Below are 20,168 nucleotides of genomic sequence, written 5' to 3'. Positions count from 1 at the left end.
CAATAAGTTGAGAATTTGTTGAAGATAGAGTTTCACAAACCTTATAAAGTTTCTCCTGACTCTATAACTCACAAAATTTGAGCGATTTTTTAAGGGAGTCTGGGTCCTTTCTCCACAGGCGTCCAATAAGTTGTCTATATCTGTTACCGTTTACTGTATTGGCAAAAGCTGGCTTGTTTACCGTCAATAAAATGTTAATAAATTTAGTGTGTATGGCAAAATCAGTTGTGTTCAAACAGCTGTTTGGAGGTAAGCACTTCAGACACAATAACAGGCAGGCTGCTACAGCGATCCCTCAACATACTGGAGCTTTTTACAAGGACAGCAATAACTTTATGTGTTGCATTTAATGCCGAATATAAAATAAGGCCCAATGAGTTATAAATTTGTTGTAGACACGTTTTACAATGTTTGTAAAGTTTCCCCTGACTCCCAACTCGCAAAATTGAGTGATTTTTGAAGGGAGTCTTGTTACTATCTCCACAGGGCTCAAAGAAGTTACCTGTATGAGTTACCGTTTACTGTATTTCTACAGACATGTTTACTGTCCATAAAATGTTGTCTTTTTTTATATAAATTCAGTGTAATTGATGAAATCAGTTAAAACTGTGTTCAGACAGCTGCTAGATGTTGGCAGGTAAAGCACAAGGATGGGAAAAACTTAATGTATTGCATTTAATGCCGAATTTACAAGAAGTCACGTCCAACTTTGACGTTGTCGTAGCAAAGTTTCACAAAGTTTGTTATGTTTCTCCTCACTCAATAACTCCTTAAATGACATGATTTTTAAGGGAGTCTGGGGGACATTGTGGTTACTGGTTCACAAACATCTGCTGCAAACAGCTTTTTAGACATTACCCCAATTTCTAAGCCTGTATTGTAATTTTGGGATCCATTGTGCAACTTCCTGTCGATAAATTTGGAAACAACTGACTCGCCGGAATGCACCATCAGTTTTGCCTTCTGTAAGATATGACAGATTTAATTCATTCCTCATTTCTCTTCTTTTAAACCTCTCGCTTTCTCAGTCGCCTCGGGCGTTTCCGTCGGTATGTGTGCACAGGTGACTGAGACGAACTGGAAAGTCCTGACCTCTTCTTGCTCTTCTCTCATCCTCCCTCCTCTTTTCTTTTCTTTTCTTTTCTCTTCCTCTTCCCTCTTCTGAGCCAGATGATGAGAACCAGAAAGTTAACCCTTGGAACGAAAGCTAAAGTTTATGGTGACTCTTAATTTCTCAATGCCACTCAGATAACACGGCCCACACTCCCATAAACAGAGTTACAGTAAACTCCGAGATAGCAGCAAACAGTCTGTGTCTTTATCACAGTTGATCTTAACTGCTCTTTTTCACCTAAACAGTAACCCTCTCAATTGTTTGAAGGAACAAGGAAGTTAAAGAGAAAGAAAGAAACAGACGGGAATATCGGCAGGCAGGTCCACCCTGCTTTTGTATGTCTTTAAACTTTTATTTAAACTGGAAGGAATCCAAAACAGCAAAATGTGACAAAGAGAGGTCAAAGTCCCACACGCAAAGTCTGGGAGTGGTATTCTGCTGTCTTGCTGGGGGGTTGTGTACACTGTCACAAACGCTGGTGCTTGCAGAGCATGCACGCAATTATGCATGCACAAACACACAGAGGTGCGTGCATAGATTTGCACTGTAGCTTGCGGGTAAAACAATAACCCGTAAGCGCCGAAGCATCTGGCACACACAAAGATCATTTACAGCATTTCTCATCACTGTAGTTTGATAGTCCTAACCCTGTGTCGGCAGTGTGTGTTTCTGCAAACCACTCACAACTTTTCATTTCTTTAAGGTTCAATTTTAGATTTCATGTTGCCACAACGCTGTGCTTATACGCACAAAAAACACTTGGTTAGGGTCAGGGAAACATCAAGTTTTGGCTTGAAATGCCTGTCTTGGTGGTCACGAACCCGCTGGAGATGTCCTGAGGTCTCGTCATAAACACCTGGGTTTGCAAACATGGCTGGAAATCGTTCTGGGGGCTCCTTAACACTGTCCAGCGGTTTCACACTTACGAATGTTGAAACGCTTTGGCCCTTATTAAAAAATATCCAGTGGTTTCACCCTTGCTAACGTTGAAACACTGTGGTCCTTCATCAAAAATATCCACTAGTTTCATGCTTACCTCGTCAAGAATAAGATCATGTTTCAACTTAAAACACCCAATTTTGTTGTCACGAACACAGCTGGAACACTTACAAATGTTGAAACAATGTCGTCTCTCGTTAAAAAAGTGGTTTCACGCTTACCTCATCAAAAGTAAGGGTTCGTAAAAGATGACGTTTTGGCTTAAAATACCTGTTTTAAAGCCACAAACACGTCTGGAAATTGTTCTGAGGTCTCCCTACAAATATCCCGTGGTTTCACACTTGCTAAATGTTGAAACGCGGTCGTTAACTGAGATCAGGTGTTGGGCAGCTAAAGGTGTTGGCAGATTTGGTGAATCCCAACCTGAGGCTACTTTTTGAATATTGTATCTGGTCAGTGTTCAAATGTGAACTCTTCAGACTTTGTGTAGTCCTGTTGGGGGACGGTTTATTTCCCTTTTCTGGGTTTTTTCTTGCCTCTGTTTGTCTACATCTGTGCATGGAAAAGATCACTCCATCCCAGCAGTTACTGAATTTGTTTTGATTCGGTGATATAAATCAGTTCCTAGTGGTTGTATTTTCAGCCAACAGATGAACTATCTTTTTGGCTTTCTTCTCTACGCTCCTTTCCCAACTGTAACAATTTGAAACATCTCACCGAACAAAGGCTTTGTCCCTTGCCACAGCTGCAACCACCACTTAAATGCTCAGCAATAAAACGCAGATTTTTTTTTTTTTAAATGGAGGCTTTGTTCTTTGTGCTGTGTTCATGAGGCTCTTTTAAACATTGTGTATATCTGCAGCCACCTTTGAACTTGTGCTTGAATCACTGCACTGATGTCACTTTTTCTTTTGGCCGTGCAGTGATTAAAATCATAGTTTATCGAGAACAACCCTCTTAATTCTGTAAAAGACTCTTAAAGCTGCAATCAGAGCGGCTTTTATGTAAGCAATCAGCTAAACATGCACTCATTATGGCGAAAAGAGCAGAAATCAAAGCGGGACAGGATTTAGAGTGAGGTCATTGTGAGAGGAAGGCGACCTGAATCAACGAGCTCGCTTGCCATTTATGGACATTGGTTCATGGTACTTTACTGTGCAGTAAGAAATCTGTTAATAAATGTAAAAACATGTACTCGCCGATATCGATTTCAGCCCTATAGGCGCGATCGGCAGGAAATTTCCGATACAGGCATCGGCATTGGAACAACCCAATAATTCACTCATGATCTGAACAAAAATAATTGCAAGCACCGTAGAAACTCATCCTCTAAAACTGCACTCAGTGTTCATAATGAAAGCTCTCAGGGTTGCATTCTTGGAGCGACGGTCAACTAAATGCCTAAAATGCTGTGTAAAAGATAGCGACACTCCCCACGCGTGAGTCACGATCGCGTGTTACCTCAACTGTTTCGCTTTTTATTCAGCTCATTAGGAGACTGTTTTTAAAAACTATCGTCTCGACCTTGATAAAAGCCGTCTCATCTTTATTTTAAGGCACCTGCCGCTGTTATCGGGGGAAATGTACACAGACAAAACATACTTTTCCCAGATGACTGCTGTTTCAAGGAAAGACAAAGCGAGCCATTGAGAGGGGGGAGGCAGGGAGGAAGTTGAGGATCAGTGTTGGTGGTCTTTGATTACCTTTAAGGCTGAGACTAAAAATCCAAAACCATTTTATTCAATCTATTTCTTCTATCAAAAGCAGAAGAATAAAGGTTTCTTTTGGATTTCAGTGCCATGTCAAGAGCGATCACCAGTGAGGACTGTAAACGGTTAAACCCACAGCATGCACTGTTATTAGTTAGATAGATGGACATTTTTATTTTGATAACTTAGAGTCTTTGTCCACAGTTTCCTTCACTGACACAAACCGATGCTGGCATGTGAGGCAAGGCCGGGACGCATGCGGTCGCATGAACCCATGTTAAAAACAGTGGTTTCTGTTCTCCCAACCCTCTAATGATTGTTCCTTTGGCTCAGATATTCAAAATACTCCCCCTGAAAGCTCTTCTGTATGTGTGCCGGGGCTCTGGCAGACACTCTTGTGGGGGAGAGTCTGTTTTCTTCACTGCCGACGAAAACTTGGCGTGCACTGCGGAGCGGGGTAGACGCTCGTAGTTTATCCAGTGTTCATGATCGAAGCGCTCTCTGTTTTTCCCTCGTAAATATCCTTGTGTATGCCTGGCAGTAAGAAAAGCTCCTTTTATTGTGTCCGACCTGATTGCTCTTCGGCGTGATTGACCGCGGAGAAAGATGTCGGTCATTAAACGAATAGCAGGGATGAATCGGACAGCGCCAACGAATAAATCAGTGTCAGCGCCGCGCTGGCCGTCTGCCAGATTCGCCAAAGCCCTGAAGGGATGATAAACACACACACACACACACATTTACTTACAACACCGTAACAAGTTATGTATATAAACCCATGCATGCACTTAAAAGCAAGTACATGAACAGACATGTGTTCTCAAATAAAAACTCTGGTGTTTTTTAACCCTGGGCTCTATTTTTTTCACACATTTTGGGGTCCAGATGACGAATATGCACACACAAGTCTCGGAAGTGGTTCAGTAGATCAACATTTTTGAAAGGATCCCTAAAGAGATAGGACTTATTGTTAAAAAGTAAAGTTGTTTTTGTTTAACCAGACAAAGCCGTTATATTGCCCCCTTCAAAGCCACCAGACTCCATTGACAAAAAGAGCAATTTTACGCTGGTTAGTATGTTTGTGTTAGCGTGCAGCTTTGGTGTTTTCATACGTTTTGCACGACATTGCAGCCATTACAGCCCGTTTTTGTGACTTCATTCCCCAAAATATGCAAAAAAAAAGTAGAGCCCACGCTGGTTTAAATTGACCCTGTAAATCGACTCATTCTGACCCTCGCACACACACCCTGCACTTAATGACCAGAAGCTCACACGTTGGTGTAGCGCAGTTTTTTAACGACTGCTTCGGGACAGCTTTCACAAAGCGGAGTCAGAGTGCAGACGTCTGGGTGCAGACGACAAGCCAAGTCACGTGTTCGCAGTCAGATAGTCGTTGCGTAAGTGCAAAGGTCGTAAATCAACAGCACATTTATGACTTTCAGTAAATCAGTGCAGCTCTCGTTTCTCACCAGGTCTCAACAACATAATTGCTAATCAGTACTCTGCAGCAGTATATCAGCTGTCTTATTCCAGAATCGGCTTCCATACCTTTAAAAGGCCGACGTTAGAGGCACTGTAAGCCCACCTACAAACCAAACAATTACAAGTGTGAGGAGTCGCAGCGAGCCTAGATGTTAACCTAGTTTTTTATAGCGCTTGCATACAGAAACATGAACCTTGGTATTGTGAAGGGTTAAGAACTGGAATACATTTTCGTCGAGGCATTAAAACTTCGGCACAATCCGTCTTTTCTTCTTCTTTCCCTTTCTGCAACTGTTTATGTCTCTGCGTGAAGACGCATAACACTTAAGCCTGACGATAATTTAATTTACACACACAGTTCCACCTCAAATTGCTCGAATGCTTTCCACCCTCAGGCGCTTCAGGGCCGTGAGTTACACAGCAGAGCGTAACTCAACATGATGAAGCTGGCTCCGCCGTGTTGTACGCTCAGTGTGTTTTATTTCACTCCCGGGCTTGTGTGCGTCCCTGCCTCCGTGTTTGGGTAAAAGTTATTTACATGCCGTGCCACTGTCAGCGAGGTCTCGGCTGTTATTTCACCCCCCGCTCTCCGTCTTGTCTCGTCTGTTTCATCACAAAACAGAGAGAGTACAGAAACACAGCCGGCTCTCTCTCCCTCTCGCTCTCGGTCCGGACCTCTGTCCTGAAGGATTTGAGTTTCGTGGCCACCTTCTCCTCTTCCTAATCCCTTCAAATGAGAGTTCTGGACTGCCAAGGAACTCCCAGACGAGCACACACACACAAAAAACTGTAGCCGGGATCCAAGTAGCCCTCTGAGATACTCTTTTCAGTGTTTGGTGTCCAGCGAGGGCCAGCCAAACACACACACACACACACACACACACACACACACACACTCACACAATCGCGCATACACACTGAGCGGCGGGCCACACACACGGATACACACACGTAATACATATGCACACGCGCACACTCACACGGGGAGGGAACAGTGATGCATTGTTCAGAGCTTCCTGAGAGAGTCGGCATCAGGATCACAGGAGCTCTGTCAGCCCCGGACCCTTTCCTCTCTCTGGAGCCCAGTCATCCAGTTCACTGTGGAGAGCCATGAGAGACCACATGTCTTCGGGCGGAGATGGGATATAAAAAAAAGAGAGCGTAGATCACTCAGATGTGTGTGTGTGTGTGTGTGTGTGTGTGTTTCAACCAGTTGCAGCGCTGATTGTTTCCAAAATCAGAACCAACAAGGGACCGTGTCCCAGTTTAGCTCCTATAAATTATTCAAGTTTCGGCTCGAAGCCCTAAAATAACAACGTGACAGTTTGAGAAAACTTTCTTAATTTTTTCATTATTCTTTTGGCTTAGCTCTGCAGACTCATTACAAGATAATAAATCTTTAGCGAGAAAAACTAATTTGTTCGATGTTAATGTGGTGTCAGGACTATACACCTTTTCTTTCAGATATCGTAACACTAGAGAAATGTGTACATGTTTTTATATATGCCTCATTTTATCATACTTAAAAAGGTGCAGCATGTAAGAATTGGCCACCTTCACGATGGGTCGCTGGCTCCTTAGTCTGGTTAGCTCAGTTAGCAGTGCAGCTAGCAATCCCATTAGCCAACTCGAGACCGGAAGCTGGACGCACCGGTGGAGTGTTGTCGTTTATACCACTAGCACAGGAGCTTTGGACTACGGGAAGGAGGAGGTTATCAGGCCGGGAGCTGGTTAGCATGCTAACTCCAAAGACGTCTTTTACTTAACGTCAATTTATCATTTCAATTTATCTTCCTTAAAAAGGTGCAGCATGTAAGAATTGGCTACCTTCACGATAGGGGGCAGCATATCACCAGATTAACCGCTAACTGCTGTTAACTGTAGCTGCCGTTAGCTGGTTAGCTCAGTTAGCAGCGCAGCTAGGAGTCCTATTAGCCGACTCGAGTCTGGAGGGTTTGCACCACTGGAAGGAGGAGGTTTGTTCCAGGTCCAGAGCTGGTTAGCATGCTAACTGTTTCAGCTTCACTTTAGTTAACCTTATCTAAACTTAGCTAGCTGGTCTGTGGTTTTTCTAGCTAGCAGACTAGCCTGTTAGCTAATTGACCATTTAGAAGTTGAGAGGTTCGTGGTTCGCTAAAATACAGGCTGCTTCTACCAAAACAAACACTAGTATTGGCTGTTTGTCTGAAAGCGACTTCTTGTGGTCATTTGATACCCTTATTATGGCAGCGCCACATGCTGGCAGGGAGTTAGAAGCTTGTGACTTGGCTAACGCAGACCTCAGCTCACAACATGTCGAGGCCGCGATGGCAGATTTTATAACTCCGAAGAAGTTTATGAAGTGTAAGTTTTGGAAGGGGCGTGTGGTTTGCTGTGGAAGACAATGAAAATCTGTTTTATTGTTGGGGTATGAGGTCTTGTTGAATTAGTCAGATGGATCTGGTATCAATTCTCCGTCGAAAGAGCAAAGTAATTCCTCTTCTAAAACCTGTCAAGACCAGAACGACATACAGCTCGTTTAGCAGCTATTTCACCTCAGACCACCTGAGCGCCCCTCTGTTCTGTCAGTGAATAAAGACGAATGACTGTAAACCAGATACTTTAGAAAAATCTTAATGTAAAATCCTTGTTGAGAGTTGTTGTGACCAAACATCTGTCACTGAAAATCATATTTACTGACACTCTCAGCCGTTCCCTCCTCAGGCATCCAACCGAGTTTAACAACGCAACGGAGACTTGCATCAGATTTTGTGTGTTTCTGAATGTCTTTAGCATGTGTACCCCTGCGTTTGGCTGCTGAACGGGCCCAACGGACTCGTTGCTTAAGAGACATGGGAAGGACAAGACATTGATGTCAACTCACAGTGAAAATATGCCGCTCAGGGGACGGGTTACGGGAAGGAGAATCAAGAGTCAGTTGCCAAAAAAGGAAGTATGCCCTTTGTGAGGAATGGAGTTTGTTGTTTCACAATAAAAGCAACGCAACTGCACAGCAGATCATGGGCTACTAGTCAGATTCTGACTCTCTCAAGGCCTTTGTTTTGGAATTAATTAAGTATTTGACATCATCCATTTCAATTAAACAGTTGATTTGTTACCATTGAATCATTTGCGTGTAACTTGTTCCTGAAGTCGTCGCAACTGTGGCCAGATTTGCAATTTTGGGATTCGGTCAAGTGGAGTCAGGACTTGGCGAAGAGAAGCTGCTGTCAGAGGAGCTTTCTCAGGAGACGGGGGAGTGTCCGACTGTCTGACTGCTCATCTTTAAAAACCTGTGGAGCGGTTCCAGTTGCATGCTCCCAGGGCATGGTAGTGATGAAGAGTCCCCCATCTCCGGAGGCTTGCGTGTCTCTACTGGCCTACAGAATATCTCACATTTTCCTCTCTGCTTTCCAACAGTTTAACCGAACCCAAAACACAATGAGTGCGGGAAGTAACTGATAAAATCACCCAAAATGAAGATCTAATTACAGTTCCTTGGCCTCAAAAGGAGCAAATGATACAGCTATGATGCAAACGGAGATGTAACAGAATAGTCATGCGAGTGGAAGCTGATCAGAAACGTAGATGAAAAAAGATCTCGCAGCGAGACCTGAACCTGGATGGAGGAAGGACCAGCTCGGCGTCTGTGTTACAGCCAGACATCAAACTACATTACTGTTGAATACAGACACAACTGCTGGGAAAGGAGATGTAAAATACATTTTGGATTGGTGCTTTGGCGTTTGTCTGTGATGTTTTTAGTTGGATAAAAATAAAACAGGCTTGAATTTCATTGAGTTGTCAGACCATGAAATTGTTTATTTTTTGCCTCTAGAGAAGATAATGTCTGTTGGTCGTTCCACCACTTTGGTCTAGACTGAAATATTTCTACAATTATGAGATGGATAGCCGTTTAATTCGGTACACATGGCCACGGTGCCCAGAGGGTGAGTCCTGCTGATGGGTGATCCCAGTTGTTTCATCCGTCTAGTGCAACCTGTAGGTTAATATCTGTGCTTTTGAGTGAAATGCTTCAACAACTGTTGGGTTGATCGCCATTAAAATTTGGTACCAACATTGATGTTCCCCTCAGGATGAAGTCTTCAATCAGAATCAGTGTTGGCAATGTACCTTTTTGCAATTCTTTGTTGTGGCCACATGCTGTGCCAATGCTCTGGTTAGGTTTAGGCACAAAAAACACATGGTTAGGGTTAGGAAAACATCATGGTGCCACACTTACAAAAGTTGAAACTTTACATGTATTCATGTTGCAACTTTACATTTCATTAGGTTCAATTTTCTTATGATCTGGTCAGGTTGAGGCACAAAAAACACTTTGTTAGGGTCAGGAAAAAATCATATTTTTTTTAAAAAAGCCCGTTTTGGTTGCCACAAACACGGCTGGAAATGTCCTGAGTTCTTTTTGCACTTACAAATGTTGAAAATTTGCAAAACTGGCTCCAAACCAGCGACAAATCCAAAGAAAATTGATCAACAATGGCTAAAATAAGAAGTGTCCTAACTGCATGTCGCTTGATTTCTGGGTAAACTTTCAGACGTTGAATCTCTCACTTTTTAATACTTGGGAAGAAGTTTGTCTTTGTGGAGAGAAGAATGTATATCAACAAGACGATAATGCCTCTCTGCATAGCTCGGTTTAGCCTCTGGCCTCGTCTCCACGTCCTAATGGAGCAGACCGTGTTCTCCTAATCTTGTTTTTAGCTCAGGGTTTTATCTCCTCGCTAAACACGGAGAAACACTCCCTACCCGCCTGTCAAAACTTAATGGACGCACATGCACAGAATCACACGGGCGTGCACGCACGCACACAGGCGTGCACGCCCTGTAAAGTCAAACCTTTCATATTCACACAAAAACACACTCCTCAATAACAATGAATCCGTCAACCAGAACCACCAAAGCAGGGAGTGTGTTTTGGCAGAGGAGGAAGCGAGGCCTACTTTCACTCCATTTGTTGCGGTGAGCGAGCGCAGAGCCACTCGTGCATGTGCGAACCTCCCCAACACTTCTGCCAGTGGTAGCTGTCATCACACACCGCTCCGTCTCTGCCTCAGACTGCACTGTCAGCAGTTTTTAGCTGAGACGGATCCTGATTGTGTGCAGATGATCTACGACGACCCGCTGCGCTTCCTTTTCTCTCATCGCAGCGCCGAGAGACAACAAATAGTATATCTGGATATGAATTTGACCTAGTTTGACATTACAAGCGTCCCAAAGTTGACCTGCATATGGACAGAAGCTTGTAAGTGGAATGTGCACCGACAGGAGCGACGACACGTGCATGCAATTACACTTACTGTGATTCGTAAGTAGACATTAAAAAGGCATGAGTCATGCTTTTCAGGACCGGGTAACATGTTGAGACTCTTCAGATGTGGCCCCATTCTTTCACAAAGAAAGCCGCGCTGTTCCCGTAAAAACAAGAAAAAAAGTGACCCGTCCTTCCCGCTCGGGTTCGAAACTAATTTGCAGACACGCTGCTATCTTCTCTAGGAACAGGGAGATCTGCTGATGCGTCAACATGAACAGAATCGCTGAGAAGAAAAAGGGAATGAAAGAAAGAAGACAAAAGAAAAAGGGGTTTCATTAACGAGCGGAGGTCGAGCGGAAAGGAATTAATAAAAACAAAGAGCAGGGTGAAGGAGTGCAGCTCTGTAATCTCTCTCTCCTCATCAGTGCTTGTTAGAGAGTCATTAGCCTGGCTTTCAGACCGTGACGCTTACAACCTCCCTGAAGGGTACACACACACACACACACACACACACACTCTTCCATGCACGAAACTCCACAGCCTGCGAGCCACAGCTGCCTCTCCCGACGTTTCAGTTCCCAAAGATGTCTTATTCGACCCGTGCTGCCCGAAATTACATGAAAACATTTTTTGTAAACGTTTTTTTCCACATGGAAGTCGCTGCCAAACAGGAGGCGTAGCTAAAGGGATAGAAACAGTTTCCCCTTTTCCCCCCCGAGAGGAACTCTGATTTAATTGTTTCTTATTAGATGTCTCGATATGGGTGTACTACATGTGTATGTGTGCGTGTGTGTGCTCAGTTTAAACTCGAGAGCTGTCAGTGTTGTTACATAAGGAGTTGGGTTTCAGCTGCCGGATCCAGCGTCCGATCCGTGTGCCAAAATATTTGGACTCAGGTTGTTTCATCCGCGATTTCAGAATATACCGTGTCAGCCAAGCACGGCAACACCTCCAGAAATGCCGCAGATAACGAGAGATGTACAGAAAGGGTAAAGAGGCGAGCTCCAGGAGAACATTAAGACATCGAAAAAACATATAAAATAAGAAACATATGCAGGAGGAAACAGAGTTGTCACACTGACAGGGCTGTACACTGGCTGTGCTGTAGAAGTGCAGGGAGAGTGGTGGCTCACACAAGGAAAACTGGTTTGACTTGGCAGCAGGGATAAATAGCACGAATGTCCCAGAGAAGCAATTAAAGCGATGATGAAGATGTTTTATGATCTTATAGGAGCTGCTGGATTTAATTAGAGAGCAAAAGCAAAAAATAATCGTTGCATTAATAACATTATTTGCAGTAGTGTGCTCAGTCAAGGGTTATATGGTCGCAGAGAGTTGAAAGGTTCAGTTTTATAATGAATATTAGCACTTATTTAACTTAATACCTGGATGGCAATATCATCTCGAGGTGTTTCCAACACAAAGCCTCAGAATGGGACTAAACATCGGCTATCTTACAAATTGGACGTTAAAGAAGTAGAGCCTTACTGTACCATATAAAAGGTGTATAAAGTATAAACTGTAAGTATACCTGTAGGCAGATATTGTAAACCTACCTCCGTAGTTCAGTGCCAGTTATGGAAAAAGGTGATCGTTGTGCTAAAGGACAATAAAACGCTCTGGCTTGCATTTCTTTGAACCAATCACAATCGTCTTGGGTGGCGGAAGCCCAGGATGCAGCGACGACGCCTCCTGCAAACGAGGGCCAGGGTGGGACTTAAAAACAACACCTGCTAGCTTGTTTTTGGGGTGGTACCATTTGCTGCCGTGTTAGGGTTAGGGTAACTTACTTGACAATGTCAGCGTGTAGCTTGCTAGCGTGGATGTTGTACTGTAACTCATGGGCGGGGCCGAACACTACCACGTATATTAAGTAGGCTGCACGCTCAGGGAGTTAAACCCAGAAGCTGGCGTACGCACCAGGCGATTGCAATTCTCATTGGACTGTACCGGCGCCATCTTTGCATCTGGTATCCTGTCCTAAATAATACATCCACGTCTCAAATCCACTTTCTGCATCCGCTTGAGGCAGACTATACTGTGAGCGTCCTTGAGCTTCACCGTAACAATGCAAAATTGATTACAGAATCGCAGGGAATGATCTGTGAACGTGGGCGCCAGCGGGTTCAGAGATGGAGTTTATATCAAGACTGTTCTGTTCTGGTTGTGAACACACGTTAGGGCAAAACACAGGCTGCATTGTAGTTGACGAGGAAGCCTATAGAGTACTTTTTATTCACTCGCTGTATATGTTATTTCCTGGCAGTGCTAGATTTGAAGCGCCATAATGGGGGTTAGGAGCCTGCGGTCCCAAACAAAGAGCGCCTAAAGCTCAGCGCTTGTCAGAATGATTAAGTCACGCTTACTGATCAACATCACTGTGAATATCCTGCAGAGATGTGGTTGATTTTTTGCTACAAGGCAGTTTTTTTTTTTTTAACTCCTTGGTAATTCTTTGTTTTTCATGTGTTTTCCCTGCAGGTGCGTAGCCAGGGCGTCACAGAGGAGCTCAAGTGTCTCAGTTTACTGAATGCTCTGGATAAGGACCAGGACATCCCCGACCAGCTGGCCCAGCTCTTTGGAGAGCCGTGCATCAAACTGGCCGAAGGCATCAAAGCATACATCTCCAAGGTAAGACAGAAACATTCAGCAGGATTCGTTTACCTCAGAAACACTTGGTCGGCCAAATCGAACCCTTCAGCGGGCCAGCTTTGCCCCGTGGGCCCCACTTTATACACTGATATTAGTATATTTGGTCTTGCTGTTGTCCAATCTTTAGGAAAATGGGTCTATTAGTTCATCAGTGTGGATTAAACTCTTGCACACAATCACATAAAAGGAGCTTTAAACTGTGGTCAGGGTCGGGGGTTTTGCAAGATGCCTTTTTTAGTTGGTGTTGTGTAAAATAAAAAAGGTTTCACAACCATTCAGAGTGGAGAAGTGATCGGTCCAGAGGAGGATAAAGGGGCAAAAGAAACCTTTCAAAAATGGTTAAATTAAACGCATACATTCTGAATACTCGACTTCGAACCTCAACAATGTTAACTAATAAAACCCAGGCTATAATTTCCAATCTCTAAATGATATATTGTGGATATTAACCCAAAATAAAGTGTGCTTGGCCGTCTTTGCCGACCGCCCGGGGTTATATAGAGCAGATGGAGGCTGGGAGTTCAGCGTGAAGGAATCTGCCCGGTTACACCGAGCGGGGGGAAACATCTGTGGGGAGCGACGCAGAACTGAACCTCTGGGTGTGACTAATTGGACGTATTTGTCATCGTAATGGAGAAACCTTCAGCTGAGCAGTAACACTGATCAGATTATATAAGGGACACATGTCTTGAATTAAAAAACAAAGTGAGGAGATCGATTGGGAAGAACTTTTTGTTTTTCCCAAAAGCGACAACACCGCTCGCTGAGAGTTCGACAGTTTACCTCAAACAAACAGCTAACGTTGTTAAAGTGAAGGGCGTAATGAGAGGTTTTTGGACCGAACCTCGACAGTTTCAAGGAATTCATTAGAGGCGAGCTCCATTTGTTATGATTAAAAACAGCAGACGGACTGTTTTTAATAACAATACGACTATTACAGAGTCATATAGCGAGTCAGAGTCAGTAATAGTAATGTTTCCCACTTTACCATTATTAACTTTATGGCCGGTTTTCATCTGCTCAGTCGTCTCAACCATTAAACATTTAATAAGACGGTAAGCAGCATTAATCATATAAACGTGGAGCTGTCTTGGAAACTGTAATATGATGGATTGAGTAAAAATAGAGCTGTTAGTGGAAAATGAGCGAGCTACAAGCGAGACGCCTCATTTGTTTCTGTCAGTTTGTACCTGACGCTGTTGACGCTGGTGTTGCACCTCAGCTGGCTGCTCGACTTGTTTTCTGCCCGACAGTTGATTGTCGTCATAAGAGCCAACAATCGCTGTGGAAATCTGCACATCTGTGAGCCAAGTATTTGGTTTGTTTTCTTTGTTTTCTTTGGAGAGACGTGATCGTTCTGATATGAGTCTAAACGTGACATTCAATCACAAAACCGGCCAATAATTAATTAGAAGTGGTGTCTGCCTTCAGACTAAAACTCCTCTGAGACTGTTTTGTTATAAGTTTACATTTCTCTGCTCTCACTCGTGTTTACATGAGTCTGAACTTGAGGCAGTTTTGCGCCCGGGGTTGTTTTTCAGCACACACTGATTTGCTAATACGCTTCTGGCTGCATGTGCGTGTGTTTGCATGCCGTTGGATGAAACCTGCTTGGCCTTTATTGGATTTATCTGTTAAACCGATACTTGGTGAGCCTGTGCCAGACTTCAGTCGAAGTGTGGGCGCCCACACGCGGGTGGCTGGAGTGATTGTGATGAACTCAAGTGTTACAGTAAACGTGTCTTGAGCAACTCCTGTGCATCAATCACCGACCCGATCGCCAGAATGAATTGCTGGCATTGTGTGTTTTCTGCAAAACACGGACGTGCTGAAACATGCTCGTGTTCTGGTTTGTTTAAGACGCATGAACAACTTGGGGAAAGAGATCGTGTTTTGCAAGTGACGCTAATCACTCGGCTGTAGGTGTGAAAGTGAGCGGGAGTGGTTGTTTGTCCGTATGTCTCAGCCCTGTGATGGCTCGTCCAGGGTCGGCTGGGATCGGCTCCATAGTCTTTGGGTTTTTGGACCATTGATCGAAGCAATTTGAAGATGTCATTTTGAGCTCTTGGAAAATGTGATGAGCTTTTTACAGACTATCAATTAAACATGAAAATAACTGTCAGACTAACCGATGTGCAGCCCCGAGTGTTCAGATTGGACTGAGTTGTGACTCCAAGATAATTAAGATGCAAACCCAGGATTATTAAGTAACTTAGTCCCCTTCATGAGCTGAGTGTCAGCTCCAGCTACTGACCGAGTCGAGCCAAATCAACATGCCAAACAGGAATAATCGAACCTCCTGTTTTTTAGAACGCCAGCACGCATGCATCAAATCAAGCAGTTGTTGGCAAAATTTGGTTTTTCTGGGTTTTTTTTGGCGCAGCTGTAGCTGAATATGATGTCTTCAGCCTCAGGGCGCCTTCTCCATCTGCTCCAACTGAGTTCAGGTTTTATTAACACCTGGCATTACTTGGCATCGATGAGTGAGATCTGATCAAACAGATTTCACCATCTTTGTTTTGCAGCAAGACCTGAACTTATTTTCCACATTGCTTTTAAAACGACAGGGAGCGACGGGTGTTGTACAGATCGAAAAAAAAGCCCCATGAGGCAAATTGCGATTCCAAGCTATGGCCTATAAATAAAAATAGACTTCAGCTGATATTAATATATTTGTGGGAGGTCACATGACTGGCATCCATACACTCCTGCAGGAAGTAAACGCACTGACACACATTTAATCTCCTCAGTGTGTGTTTGTGTTGAATCAGCATGAAATTACCAAGCTGTGGTTCACACACACACACACACACACACACACACACACACACACACACACTCATTCAGCCCACTGAGTCACTCCATTGATATAAGTCATCTCCTCGCAGACATAGCCAAGAGGACTTTTTCCCACTTAAGTCTGAATGTCTGGACGCTTACAGCGGTAGATTTTCAGCCCCCTCATTTCCTACACACAAACACCCATGTCTGTCTTTGTCCGAGCATCTCTTGTCCTTTTTGTTTTCTCTCTTTCTGGCTTACTTTATCTCCCAATCTGCTTCTTTTTTTCCTCATCAACTCTTCACCCCTCTCTGCTCGGCTTGTACGATACGATCGGAGAGTGCTGCTCCATGCTCCTGTGCTCCTCAGTGGACGTGAACAGGACCGTCTAGTTTTTATCCACACACATCCAAACATCTTATTATTGTTTTCCAAACATTCACACATGCGTGAACAATCCAAAACCCATCAATTTCCATATAAGCACTTGGTTCCAGTAGAGCGTCACGGTGGTCAACGGTGCTTCACAGCTGTCCACTCGTATTTTCCTCGCATCTCCCTTTGCACAACACGTTGTGTTCATCATCAGCTTGCATCACTCAGATCGAGCTAGCAGACCAAGTAGGCGCCATCTCTTTCCGTATAAAATGCTTCAGTGACAGTACTGTTGATCTGTGTGAATCTATGTAGACTTCTTGTTGAATACTGAGGCCGGAGAGCAATTACACAGTTTAAATTACACCAGTAATATGATGATTATCTGTGGAAAACCAATGCAGCATTCAGGGACATCGTGCCCTCAGTGCTTCTTTTCTTTCATTTCCTTTTCCATTATTTAATTATTTATTTTACTTGTAATGCGTTCCCAAACTAAAATCAAATCAAGGAGCACAGCATTTACTGCCTAAAACTCTAAGAAGACTCTACCTGTTTTAGTCGCCCCAAACGTGGATGGAAATGTCCCAACCTGCTGTCACAAATATGTTTTTGTCACCACAAACATTGTAAAAAATGTCCTGCCTTCCCATTAGAAATCTCAGGTTATTGTCGCCACAAACATGCCTAGAGATGTCCCAACTTCCGGCCAAATATATCCATTTTTTGCCATAAAACGAGTGCAAATGTCAAAACGCAGACTCGAACTAGGGTCACTGGCTTGGCAGCCTCGTAAATGTATTTGCTTTTTGGTAAGAAGATCAATGCCTCTCTCTTATCTGTCCATCCAGTATGAAGCTGCAGGCTTGGCTCAGTCCAAAGATCCCTCTCCAACATCTTGTTTTATTCATTCATATGAAGATCCAAGTTTTTTAAATGACAAGATTTGATTTGATCTTTGGCGAGAGCCAGGCTACCAGTTCCTCCAGGCTGCCAGGGTTTTATCCTCAGCTATGCTAACCAAGCCCAGGTTTGCTCCTCCATCAGTTTCTCTAAAAGATAATCAATCAGCGATGCTAGTCACACCCGTAACATATTTCTAAACTGTGTTTGAAGTTATTTTGGAATCCTTAAAGACGCTTCTGACATCTAAATAAAAAATATTCAGTTTGCTGCACCTGTTTCCCAAGTTGTGACGCTTTTACTTATCCGGGCAGCATGGTAGGTTGGTATCTTGGCTTGGAAACAAACACTTGGTTCTTAAATGATCTTCTTGGTTTTCCAAACGCCGCCGGTAAATTATCTTTTAAAGAAACTGGTTGTGACCTCTGTGAACCGAAAGACTGGGCCTGACCATCTCCTGGCTCTAGCTTCATACGTTAACGGACAGATTTAAGAGGTGGATCGATTTTCTCGTCGAATTGTTGGCAAGAAAGCGCATAAACAGATTCTCCAAAATGTCTGGCCGTTCTTTTAGTCCTCTGTGTTTTGATGTAGCAGGTTAGGAGAGGGTCAGTAGATGAACAGAAGCAACATTCCTGAGGACAAATTCAGCTCAAGTCTGACTATAGCCAATTGTTCCTGCAGCTTGTTGGTGTCAGGAAGGCATCCCAGCTGTTCGAGCAGACAGGTGCTTGGAGGAAGCTCTGATCACGGCTCATCGCCGCAAATCAGCTACGAAAAAGCTGAAAGAGCCAGCGCTCTGTTCCAACAAGTTGTACTATTTTTGACTGATTGTACTTCCTCAGAGAAAGAAGACGCAAATGGAACTGGTTTCATAACGGATGCATGACTGGGTTTGGACGAAGATTTAAAATATCTGACAAATCCTAAGTCTGCAAAAATGCAGGAAACCTCGACAACACGTTCTGAAGAACAGATGCTTGGATTTGGTTCACTGATGAACCACGTGGTTGTGGATGCAGACTCAGCCTCGTGTCCTTTATATAACAAAATGAAAAGTGGTGAGTTTGAGTTTGAATGTGAAGACTGAGCTGGAGAGAAAACAGTGAAACACCAATAAAAGAAAGAGGAGCGTTATCCCAGTTTTGGCTGCAGTTTATCACCTGGAAATCATTATTAAATGTTTTGGCCAAGCATGTGTAGATTCCCCTGTGGGGGCGCGGGGCACACATGCGTAGGAACTTTATTTAATGGGATCAGTGAGTGATGATGATGACGTGACAAATATGTGTGCGAGTGGACGGTGGAGGAAGATAATGACGGCAGCGGTGTTGGCGGCGAGATGATGAGGATGTAGACGGGAGAGATCGATGGGAGAGTATCGAAAGACGTCCAGGTCAGAGCCGAATAATGGAAACAGTGTACGAAGGAGAAAATAAGAGGGAGGAAAGAAGCTGTTAAGAAACCCAGCTGGACCGGAACAAATGCAATAGAAAGAGATGAGAGATGGGGAGGAAAAGAGGGGAAAATAAAGGTGCCGCAGCAGAAGAAACCAACAGAAAAAAAATTATCAATGAGGTTTTAATTATACGACATTGTGTGGAGGAAAAAGAGGGGAAGAAAAACATGGTTTTGGTCGAGTTAAAACTAAGTGGGCCAAGGAATTGTTGTGGCTCATTACCAACAAATCACAAGTACATATCGGATATTTTCCGAACCAGAGAAAGACCTTTATGAAAGTGTGAAAATCAACATGCAGATTTTAGAAAATCCCAACCCATCAGCAGCTTTTCCTGCATAACGAGTTCCTGGTGAGACTCAAACCCGAAAGACGAACTGGGAATAACTTGATGTGACTTTTACGATATAGATGATACTCAGCCAATATCATAAAAATGAACATAAACGTTTAATGCGATGGACTCTGAAACATTTTTATTGTTCCCGTTCTTTCATATCAGCTCAGCTCAGGAAACACTGACCAGGAAACGGGGAGAGAGAAATTCACATAAATTTGCCAATACAAATGTGATGTCGCAGGAAAAGAAGAAGTAATAGAAGGTTTAAACAGTGAGGGAATGAGATTATGCAAACATTGGAGAGAGGATAAAGAAAAGAATTGCTGTATACAGTGCTCAATTTGAAAGTCTAAAGTCTGTTCGTAGGCAGATTGAAGTGACTGGGCTGCACATTCAGGAGAAAAAAAACACTGAACGAGTTTGCCAGCTGGCAAAAAGCTTCCTCTTTACCTTTCGTGCATGAAAACAATGTAAATATGAGCCATTTTATGTGATGGACTGAATTTATGACTTCCTACAGGGAGAGAAATCGACGCAGACACACGGGATGTATTGCAAAATGGTCAGCAATGTAAAGTATAAACTATTTGAGGGTAATGGGGTAGACATGGGGAAAACAACCAGCAAGGGGGCTTAAGGAAAAGAAAAGACAGACAGGAAAGGGAAGACGGTAAAGCTGTGCTCTCCTGGAGTTTCCTCATCCTTATTTTGGTCTTGACAGTCTCCCCCCTCTGGAGGAGTCGGCTCCTCTCTGGCCTTTGATCTTCCACATACGATCAGGTTTCAGCGGGGGATGTCATTCATTCTTGCACATGTACATTTATTGTATTCTCTTGCTGTCACGCTTGCGTCATGCGAGTGATTTAAAGAGCGAAAATCAAAGCTACGAGGAAGCGTGAAAAGGCTGTCGAACAGCAGGAGTGGAGGGAGGGAGAGGAGGCATGAGGGGAACAGCACAGAGGAGGATTTAGGATGGCATGCGTACTAAGCTCAGGCATTCAGGTCTTACAGGCCCAGTGGAGAGCAGAGTAACTTTTTGCTCCACTCTTCTACCCCCGCTGTTCCCCGGGAAAAACACAGCGCTGTAACATCTGCACCTGCTAAAATGAATTGCCAACACATCAGCCCTCAGCTTCCAGTTACAGTGATGGACAACGCTG

General features: G+C 43.7%; 1 protein-coding gene across 1 annotated transcript in view; it reads left to right on the top strand.

The window, feature by feature from the left end:
* The window catches only part of tnfsf10l (TNF superfamily member 10, like), a 58,365-nt gene that overhangs the window by 14,367 nt on the left and 23,830 nt on the right, over positions 1 to 20,168 (top strand). Inside the window, exon 2 of the mRNA XM_073475647.1 lies at positions 12,980 to 13,129. Within this exon, the coding sequence (XP_073331748.1) occupies positions 12,980 to 13,129 (150 nt within the window). The remainder of the gene's footprint in view (positions 1 to 12,979; positions 13,130 to 20,168) is intronic.

This window comes from Pagrus major, chromosome 10 (genome assembly GCF_040436345.1).
Source record: "Pagrus major chromosome 10, Pma_NU_1.0".
NCBI classification, from domain to species: domain Eukaryota; kingdom Metazoa; phylum Chordata; class Actinopteri; order Spariformes; family Sparidae; genus Pagrus; species Pagrus major.
Note: the sequence above shows the minus strand (reverse complement) of the source record. Positions and strands in the feature narration are given on the sequence as shown.